The sequence below is a fragment of the Lacerta agilis genome, chromosome 12, assembly GCF_009819535.1.
Source record: "Lacerta agilis isolate rLacAgi1 chromosome 12, rLacAgi1.pri, whole genome shotgun sequence".
Lineage (NCBI taxonomy): Eukaryota > Metazoa > Chordata > Lepidosauria > Squamata > Lacertidae > Lacerta > Lacerta agilis.
The window spans coordinates 41,781,753-41,792,557 of NC_046323.1; the positions used below are offsets into that span (position 1 = coordinate 41,781,753).

The following is a 10,805-nucleotide window of genomic DNA, read 5'->3' on the forward strand; positions in this document are numbered from 1 at the left end:
TGGAATAGGTAGGTTAACAGGGTTTTTCCTCCCTTGCATGCCTTCTATATTAATGAAGCTCAGCTGCTGATTGCTCTTGTTAGGTAACATTTCAACTAAAATGAAAGTGTCTGGTCAGATCTTCGAGTTGTTTCCTTGCAACTTTTTCCCTTCCCTATTGTTTCCGAGCAATTTTGCTATAGTTTAGTTACCAGGCCCTATTCTCTATTCCACTGCTCAGCCATGGAGGACCTGCAGGAAAACCAAGGTGTCATTTCTGAGTGACTGCAGCTGACCACTATGCATATTAATCTAGGGAAAAGATTTCTAGGCCATGGAATATGGGTTCCAATAGTCTTAAGAGAGTTTGGTCAGGCTGGTTTCAATGGCACCAAAGTTCAACTAACTCCAATCCAATGTCACTTCTCAACACTTTTAAATGTCATGTTACTTCTCAGAGAACCTAAGACTTTTGTCACAGTTTGCATTTTCAATTTAATCTTGAAACTTCTAATCAGGCAACGAGAATATGCAGAGACACAGAGGAATTGTATTTCTGTTAGAAGGCTAACGAGAGGCCATGGAAAGAAAGGCTTTATTTTATTAACCTTGGTTTCTTCACTGCCGTAATAGAAATTCAATTATATCTACAGCAATGTAATTATCTTCTCATATTCAGAAAACTATCCTCAAGCATTAACAGTGCTCAGTCACTGCTGCACAGCTGCAGACATCAGATTTTAGCAGCACTTTATGAGTATGCTGAGCCTTTTATTTTGGCCGCGAAGGAGTTTATAGATGGATACTGTTTGTTTGTTTGTTTGTTTGTTTGATGGATGGAACTACTAGACATGTGACATGATAATGCAAAATAACTTACAATTCAGTACTACCAATTTTCACAACAACCTGTCCCCTTTAATTCAGCAGGACAAATACAGGACTAAATACAGTGGATTTTACAGAAATAGTGGCATTTTAGTATAGGTAGGTTTTAGTGGCTGGTGAATTACAAAGAAATTTCATCCTCAACCACAGTATTTATGACAACTGTCATAAATATTGCCCTATCCCCAATATGAGCCACCTATCAATAATAAACTGTTTGCAAATGGACTTCTCTCAGCTCTGATCAGTTGATGGGCACTGAGACATCTCTTGAAGGGAGTTTGTGTAAGAGTTTGAACCAAAACCGCAAATGGATTTCAAATGCTAGACCCTTTCCATTTGTCGCCTGACATCATAATGATGATGCCGATTTCTACCAGCTGTGAATATATCCCAGAGCATACCATTAAGGAGCTGGTACAATTCCGGAATCTACCCTGAGAGACTTTTTTTTTTGCAGTGCCTGAAAAGGCAGCCTTGCAATGTCTCTCACATCATGAGTGTACTGTCTTCGCTTTCAGACAGGACATTGGCAAGTCTTTTACTGAAAAGGAACTATAGTATAGCAGTGTGCAGCTTAGAAAATATGCAGCCCAAATCATATGCATCAGTAGCCTAATTAAGAGTCCTGCCAAAGTCAGCGAGACTTACTCCTAAGTAATTGTGTTCATGACAACATTCTTAATCCTTGCTTTAAAATATGAAGTATTAATATCTGTATGTATTCTCCAGTCTAGTTCGACTATACACACATACAAAACTAAAATTCTAGGATTGTATGAATATACGGGAGCAAATAAGGAGAAACTTGATATAATAGAGATGTGCACACGTGACACTTAAATCAGTGATTGACTTTCAGAACAAGAATGTGCATTCAGTTTTTCGAATTTCCAGCTCCAATTACTGATGCGTACAAATGACATATCTCCGACTATAAAGCCTGTTGAAAGAAAAGGTTTGGGCACTAAAGGACCAGCGAACAAGGAAAAACTAGTGGATCTAAAGAGCTGCTTTGCATAAGCTTTCCTCTGTAACCTCCATCATTGCAACTTTTAGTCAGAAGTTGCACTTGCTCCACCTTGTCTCAATGACCTTGAAAGATTATGACTCAAAGGCAACCAGTGCATGCTTTACTCTCTCCTTCCGGGATGTGGATACAGAACTCTGCCTGTGTTTCTGTTTCCCTGGCAGGTTAATAAAACAGAAACACACACACACCCCTACTTTTTCCAGAGGGGTCCCTTTAATCTCCCTTGTTACAGAAATTTCCGTTACACCCTCCAGAAAAAATAATCATTCAAACTCGCTGGATTCAGCCCGTGCTCTTCCCCTCCTGGAAGAAAACAAAAGGGTTTGGCTGATGTCCACGCGTTTGCAATGCAAACTTTTCTTCTTCCCTCTTGGCTGTTCACATGCTACAGTTGTCAATGGGCTATTTAGGTAACCAAACAGAGGGACAATTTCAGGAGAAGGTTTAAATGCAGCAATGGACTGCCTTGTGGCAAAAAATATATTTTTCTTCTCTCTCTCTCTCTCTCACCGCCCCCCCCCCCGGCTGCTGTTGCCTTTATTATATAAGCCCCAGTCACGCTGGAATGAGTGCCAGGGCTCGCCCTCCGAATGATGCAGTTTATATCCTTGGGAAAACTAGGATTTGCCCTCCTCCCACTTCACAGAGGCAGCACTTGAGTGTGGATTACTGTACTCGGGTTGCTACCTAGTCACGTTCTTTCGCCGGTATGATGAAAGCTTAAGAAAGCAGGTCGATTTCTCTCTTTCTGTGTGTATGTGTGTATATACACGTGGAGGAGTTTGGGGGGGGCGGGTAATAAAACTATTTGACCCCAAGTAGTTCAGTGAAATTGCTTCTGTGCAAGTTAATAACGCAACTTAGCAACCTTCCGCTTGGAAAGCTTGCTCCACAGCACTGGCGAGGTGGCTGCCCTCTGCACACTCTCAGGTGAACGGTTTTCCTTCACGTGTACGCAAGGAGAACCCCCAGGCTTTAACTCCCGGTCTCAAAGCAAGCCGGGGTCCAGTTACTAGCTGATGGATGGGCAATGTTCCCGGTGGAACAAGGCAGACGGGGAGATGATGTGCCGCCGATGCGTCCAACAAGCGAGCGTGACGTACCGAAGCACAATCCGCAGCGACTCGCAAAGGATCACGTACGCACTGGAGGCGGAGCCTGCGCCGGCCAGAAGAGCCCTGCCTCCGAGGATACCGGGAAGAAGGGCACGCGGGGCCGCGAGTTGCAAGCGGAGTCGTCATAGAATAATCGAATCACCGAATCGTACACTTGGAAGGGATCCCAAAGGGCCATCTAGTCCAACCCCGTTGCAAGGCACGAATTACAGCTAAAGCATGCCTGACAGATGCCTATCCAAGCTCCGGTTAGAAACCTCCAATGAAGTCGGTGGGCTTTACTTCTGAGTAGACCCGCTGCACAGGGCAGTCTCATCTAGTCCAACCCCCTACAATGCAGGAATCTCAACGGAAACAACCGACTCAGTTAGCCGCAGGGGAGTGATCTCGAGCCGGTTCAGCCCTTAACGGAAATGGTGGCTCTTGGTCGTGTTGCAAATTCCAGAGGTGTTAATCCTCCATTGCCTCCCGAGACAGACGGATGCCAACAGGAGCAGGCGAAGAACAAACCCCAGTTGGCTGCTGCCCAAGAAGGAGCCAGGCGTCTTGCAACGCGAGCCTACCACCCCCTGGAAATCCCATGCAGCCTCTTAGTCACCAGTTGCAACTGTTGGGGGAAGTTATGAATGAGACGCAGGGTGCTATCCTGGCCCTCGTTAGACACGTGCGTGATTCCCATGCACGTTTACCACCGCGCCATCGCCATTTCTTCCTCTTAGGGTGCATGGTCAAGTTCACTTAACCGCGGATTTGTCATCCCTAAAGCCACTGTCTTTGCCCTCTGAAGCCTCAGTGCATGATTCGAATTGAATGAATGCATAAGGAAGTGAATCCAGAATTAACTGTCCAGAATTAACGTGTTAGTTGCTGGAAACTGCAAGAAGGGAGGGAGCTTAGGTCCCACGGGCATCCTTGAGAACAGGATGCTGGACTAGATGGGCCTCATCCAGCAGCCTCTTAAATTCTTAAGAATTAAAAACCAATTTCCTCTTTGGCCAAACACACAAGTCATACTACTATTTCCACTAAGTGGCTTGTTGTTTTTAGCCATACAGTATAAGGCTGTCTTGGAGAGCCCTTTGTCTATTCCGGATCAATTGTGTGTAATATAAAGTGAAGGGAAAGCCTGAGGATATCAGATCAGATCTGGCAGAACCAAAGCGGTACAGAGGGTGGTATGACTAAGCAGACCCAGTGAAATCAATGAACATGACTAAGTTAGGTCCCTTGGTTTCAACAGCTCTGAGATGAATAAGTTAGTTGAATACCACCCAGTGGGTTTCCTCTTCCCTCTTGTAGCAGGCATCACTTACAAAACCAGCCCATACAACAAATGCCTCCTTCGGCCTTCCCCCCTCCTCTGGTCTTCCCTCTCCTCCCAGAGAGGGGAAAGACATCCTCATCTGAATGATAACAGAGTTCCCAGAGAGCCTGGCGGTGCTTGGTCCTTTAAGAGGAAGGTCACACGTTTGGGAATGTGATGAGAGAGGGAGGAGGAATGGCAGAAGCGACCCCCCCCCCCCAGTCTGTTTCACTCTCACTCCAAGCACATTTTTAGCTCAACCTTTGCAAAAAGGTTTAGGGGTTTCTCCTGTTAAACTGCACCTCAGTTCTTAGCTACTTTACCACCAGCAGAAAAATAATCATCTTAGCTACGCAGCGCGTACCCTCTTTCATTTTACTTTATCCCTCCACCACCTAAGCTTATTCTTGCAATCTTCACCTGTCAACACCCCCACCAACCCTTCCCCCCCCTGCTCCTGAATATATGAATCCCCACTGCTTTCTGGCCCAGCCGTCTCACGTCCACTACCCTATTCCTTCTTAGGGACCCCTCCCTTTCCACCTGTAAAGCAGTTTATTTCCCGGAGCCATGCGTGCGCAGCTGAAGACTCCCCACACGGAAACCACGTCCAGTCCCCTTTCAGGTCCACCCCCTAGACTAGCATCTGACAATGAGCTCCCCCCCTTCGGTGGGGTTGGGGAGTGCGCATAGCATTACCCTCCCCCCCCCCAAAAAAATAATAATAATTGTGGGTAACTGTCTTACCTTGCGCATCGCCTCCGCTGGTCAACACCCCGATGGCTTTCCCTTCTCCCGAGAGATTCTCGAAGAACTTCTTGTCTGGCATGCTGTCGGAGGAAGGGATGAAGACTTTCGGGGCAGGATCCTGGACGCCTTTGTCCCTGTCGCCGGGGGAAAGGAGCTGGTGCAGCGCAGGCGCCGAGCCCTGCTTGCCTGGCGCGACTTCCTTGGGTCTGGCTCCTTCGTTGGGTGAACGAGCCTCCTTAAGCGAAGCAACTTCCTTGGGTCTGGCTCCTTCGGTGGGTGAAGGAGCTTCCTTGCCTGGCGCCCCTTCCTTGGGTCTCGCTCCTTCCTTGGGCGAAGCGACGGCTGCTTCCTTCGGCGAGGCGGAGCGCGGCGCCTCGGAGCGCTGCTGCTGGACGGCACCCTCGGCCGGAGGAGGGCTGTGCACGGACTCCACGCGCAAAGTTTGGATTTTGAACGAATAATAGACCTGGCTGCTTCCTAAATCCCGGGGGGAGGGAGGGAGCGGGGAAGAAGAGAAAGAGAAACGATTAAACCCGGCAGAGAGAGAGGCTGTGCGTGCAAACCGGGCGGCGCAAGCAGGAGTCCCCCCTCCTCCTGCAGTGGCGACACGATAGACTCTTCCTTCCCAATCTCCCTCCGGTGACAGCTCTACGCCAAGCAGCAGCAGCAGCCCCGCCTCCTCCCCGGAGAAAGCCGCTTGTCGGCACTTTGACGGGCAGGAAGAAAGAGCCAATGGCAAAGCGCATGCAGGGGCGGGAGGTAGATCTTGCGTCGGGTTGCGAGTGACGTCGGACTCGGAGGTGTAAAGATGCTTAGGTGGAGTGGAAGGGAGAGTAATGCGTGGAGAGCAGAGGGGAGGGAAGAAGAGGGGCTTGGGGGGCGAGTCTAGTAGCACCTTAAACATGAGAACATAAGATGAGGCTGCTGCCAGTGCCGGATTTACATATAAGCTAAACAAGCTATAGCTTAGGGCCCCACTCTCTTGGGGGCCCCCAAAAAATTTAAAGGGGGGAAAAACCTGCATGTACATTTACAAAATATAAGATAAAAAACAAATAAAATAAAACCTACATACAGCAACAGTGTTTTCTGTTGTGTAGGCTCCTATTTGTTATGTGCAAATGACTTGAGATACCTATTAGGTCCATAAATAACCATATAGCATATATTCAACACAAAAAAGCAACAGTTTGTTGTTGACAAAGGACAGCTGGACATATAAAGGGCCCCGTTACCTTCAGTAGCTTAGGGCCTCATCTAACCTAGATCCGGCCCTGATCTAGTCCCAGCATCCTGGTCTCACAGTGGCCAGCCAGATGCCTGTGGGAAACTAGCAAGGAGAATCCCAAGCACAAGAGCACTCTCCCTTCCTGGAGTTTGTAGCAATTATTATTATTATTATTATTATTATTATTATTATTATTTATACCCCGCCAGTCAGGCTGGGTTTCCCCAGCCACTCTGGGCAGCTTCCAGCAGAATATTAAAATATAATGATTCATCCAGTATTAAAAACTTCCCTAAACAGATGTCTTCTAAAAGTCTGATACAGTGGTACCTTGTGTTAAGAACTTAATTCGTTCTGGAGGTCCGTTCTTAACCTGAAACTGTTCTTAACCTGAGGTACCACTTTAGCTAATGGGGCCTCCCACTGCCACTGCCTCGCCACCGTGCGATTTCTGTTCTCATCCTGAAGCAAAGTTCTTAACCAGAGGTACTGTATTTCTGGGTTAGCAGAGTCTGTAACCTGAAGCGTCTGTAACCCGAGGTACCACTGTAGTTGTTAATTTCTTTGACATCTGATGGGAGGGCGTTCCACAGGGTGAGGGTCACTACCGAGAAGGCCCTCTGCCTGGTTCCCTATAACCTCACTTCTCACAGTCAGGGAACCAGCAGAAGGCCCTTGGCGCTGGACCTCAGCAACTGGCATTCAGAAGCATTACTACCTCCCACTGTAGACTAACAAAGGTATTGTAGCATAGGCTTCCTTCATGGACTTTGGTTCTGTTCCTTATGCCAGACTTGAATGTGATTTTTATTGCAAACATCTTTTGTATGCCCTTTCTGAGAGCTTCTTGGGTCTGTAAAATGGAAAACAAGTATTCCAAATAAATAAATAAATAGGTTGAAAAGGGCTAGGGGGGAAATGTTGCACAGCTTTTAGTTGCAAGTCATTCCCACTAAAACAGAGGCTAATGCATTTGGAAGTATCTGAAGTTTCAGAACAGTCTTCAGTGACAATTCCCCACACATTGCAGTAGTCCAGCCTGGAGATTGCCAGGAAGTGCGTCATATGCCGGTAGTTAGGCCACACTTTTCTTGGTGTGGTTACAGCTGGCAAACCAACTTCAGATTCATGGATCTGACTGCTACCTGAGTTTCCAGAACAAGTGAAGGGTCCACCATATCCCCAAAATTGTGGACATCAACCTTCAGAAGGAATCCTATGTCACCCAGATCCACCATCTCCAGTGTCAACTATACCTCGCACCATCCACGTATCTGTCTTAACATAGGTTAAAGGAACAGTTAAAGCAGTTTGCTGAAACCATTACAACCCTAAGTTTATTGCCACCCTGAACTGTCTGCAGCAGAGGCTCTAAGAGCAGCTTTTATATGGTTGGTGCATAATAGGATTTTCGTTAGCTAATCTAGTTAAGTCCTACCTGGATCATGCACACAAAAAAGTGTGAAATGCAGCTATCTGTGCAACCCACTCATATGCAGTAACCAAGTTTAGGAAAGATTTTGTTCCCTAGAATGCATTTCTGTTGTTACTCTTTTATGATGTTTGTTTAACAATCCCAATGCATCTTTTTAATGTCTTTTGTATTGATGATCTGTAAGGAGAGTATGCCTACCACTTTAATGAAAACCATTTATGTTGCTTTTTGTTTACACCAAAGTTTTCTCTGAAGAAGTGATAAGGATTTAATTATATTAGCCCTAATTAAATATAGCAAATTATCAGTGCAAGCAGATAAACACACTCATAGCCCTGTCCTATGCATGTTTATTTAGAAATAAACCACAATGTATTTAACAGGAATTACTTCCAAATATGTGGCTATGAGACACACATAAACCAAGTTATTTCAATGAGTTTAGGACAGGCAGAGGAAACTGAGCTGCAGTGCTTTCTGTGGGCATATGCCACTGAACTCTGTGGGGCTTACTTCAGAGTAAATATGTTGAGGCTTGGGCTTATATGTTTTACTAGAGCCTACAAACCTCCTCTCCACTCCCTGCCTTGCGTGATAGCCCAATTAAGTATTAGAGATTCGTCCAGACTACCTAGATTGGAGTCTATGATCTGTATCATCCCTTTACCAGGTAACAGTCCCTGTTTTCTGGTACTTATATTGATATATCATTGTTCCTGCTTGGTCCATATTTTATGTTTTGGATAAATTTGAGGGTGCCTTTCTTCCCCCCAAAAAAATCTTCATGTGAGTTGCTAGAGTTGTGATTCTTCAGATTTCAGCCCCCTGACAAAAAGTCTCTAGAATAAGTTCGTAGGTTGTAAGATGGACATTGACCCCAGGGAGCATGAAGAGAAATACATGCAATGTCCTTCCCTTCCATGCCTCTCCCCTATCATGATAGCAAATGTACTTGTATGTTTTTGAGCTGCAGTTATACTATAGTATAATGAGATCTACCATAAAATTAAATCTTCTTTCACTAAAGTAAATTATTATGGTCACTTTGTTATTATATCCTTTCTTCGGAAGTTAGCAAAGGAAAAACTTAAGACAGCAATCCTAACCCTACTTACCTGAGAGCAAGCCTCAATGAATTCAGGACAATTTGCATGGTTATGATTGGGCTGACAACAGAGAAAAGTCTGCAGTCCAAGCCATATGCAGTCAAAGTCCCAATATATGACAACTGGCAAAAAGTAAAAACCAGGACACCCCGAAAGTTGTTGAGTAGAAGTTGAAACATGATTTTAAATCCCTTACAGTAGGTACAAAATTAGGCATCTCCTTTTCAGGTGTACATAGGAAAGAGAGCTGCTATACTGAACTGCTGAGAAAAGCATTGTCTTAAAGTTACTAAACTGGCAACAGCTCTGCTAACCTACTTACAGTTGGCTAGTGTTATAAACTGCTTTTAATATTGTATTTTAAATCACTGTAGCTCGCCATGGGGCCTTATGGTAAAGGTAAAGGGACCCCTGACCATTGGTCCAGTCGTGTCCGACTCTGGGGTTGCGGTGCTCATCTCGCTTTATTGGCCGAGGGAGCCGGCGTACAGCTTCCGGGTCATGTGGCCAGCATGACTAAGCCGCTTTGGGTGAACCAGAGCAGCGCATGGAAACACCGTTTACCTTCCTGCTGGAGCGGTCCCTATTTATCTGCTTGCACTTTGACGTGTTTTCGAACTGTTAGGTGGGCAGGAGCTGGGACCGAGCAACGGGAGCTCACCCCGTCTCAGGGATTCGAACCATTGTTATTATTTTGATTCTGGGTGTTTTGACAATCTGCTCTCAAATATCACTTTGATCTGTTTTAGAAATCTCCTGGAGGGCCTCAGAAATATCTTACTGGACTATTATTAGCAGCCTGTAACTGAACTTAAACTAAACCTGTTTTGGTTTTGGTCTTCCCACTGGGTTTGCCTTAATATCCTGCTATTTTTCTCCAAGTTGCTCAAAGTGGCATTCACGGTTCTCCCTCTCCTCAATTAATCCCTGCAACAACCCTGTAAGGTAGGCTAGGGAGACGGCCAGCGAACTGGCCCAAAGTCACCCCAGTGAGATTCATGGCCGACTGGGGATTCGAACCCGGGTTTCCCAGGTCCTGGTCCGACCCTCTCACCACTATACAACACTGCCTTTACATGTTGGAGTGGAGTTGTATATAAAACCCTTTTTATTTTTTGCACACACATACAAGTTCATACTATGGATATACCCAATTTTTCCACGACTGCCTTCATTTCCCCCCTCACTAAATTTCTGTCCTGGCACTTGCATCCATACCTTTCCTTTACCTGGGTTTCTGGTTTCTTTTCTAACGCTGATAAATTGCTGCTCCCCAAATGTGGGTGCCTTATCTATGGCTTTGAAACCGCCAGCGCCCCGTTTTCTTCCTCTGCGCTACAATGTCACCCACCTACCTTCTTCTAATGCGGCACTCCATCACTCATTCCCTTCCATTTACATCATTTAAAAACCTTTCCTTATGGACTTACTTTCCGACATCTTGCTGCTGTTGCTGTTGCTGTTGCTGTTGCTGCTGCTGTGTATACCTTTCCTTGCTCCAAAACCCTACAAGACCTATGCGCTCTGCTGGGATTTCACCCCCAGACCAACTGCCATTAACTGCCATCAACTGCCATCTCCCTGCTCTCTCTTCCCCTCCCTCCATTTCATCCCTGTCAGATCACTGGGTGACCTTGGGCCAATCACTGTTTTCTAGCCTGGCCTACCTACCACACAGGGTTGTTGTGAGCATAAACCAGGCCTTAATAAAATAAAATGTTCAGCTCGTGTGGAGCTTTGCTCATGTGCGGCCCTCATCGGGAGGGTGTGTGTGTGTGTGTGTGTGGTAGCGATAGAGTTATTATTTGCATTTTGTTTTTTAAAAACATTTTTCTGCCTTTCTAGGGAGTCTGCTCACCCGGCAAAAGCCACTTGTCTTGCAGTGGCTGGGTGGTTGGTGGGTAAGGTCACCTGTAGCAGTGGCCCAAAGGGGCCACAATGAATATGATAATGTGAACCCCAATAAAT

At 45.9% G+C, this 10,805-nt stretch overlaps 1 protein-coding gene across 4 annotated transcripts in view; it reads right to left on the reverse strand.

Moving 5' to 3' along the window:
- PFKP (phosphofructokinase, platelet) overlaps positions 1 to 10,296 on the reverse strand; it is a 65,130-nt gene extending 54,834 nt beyond the window's left edge. For all 4 annotated transcript variants that reach the window (XM_033165053.1, XM_033165050.1, XM_033165051.1 and 1 more), the window contains exons 1-2: positions 10,268 to 10,296; positions 5,066 to 5,545 (exon numbers count right to left, since the gene is read on the reverse strand). In XM_033165053.1, the coding sequence (XP_033020944.1) occupies positions 5,066 to 5,545; positions 10,268 to 10,277 (490 nt within the window). In that variant the 5' untranslated portion in view covers positions 10,278 to 10,296. The remainder of the gene's footprint in view (positions 1 to 5,065; positions 5,546 to 10,267) is intronic.
- Positions 10,297 to 10,805: the final 509 nt, after the last annotated feature.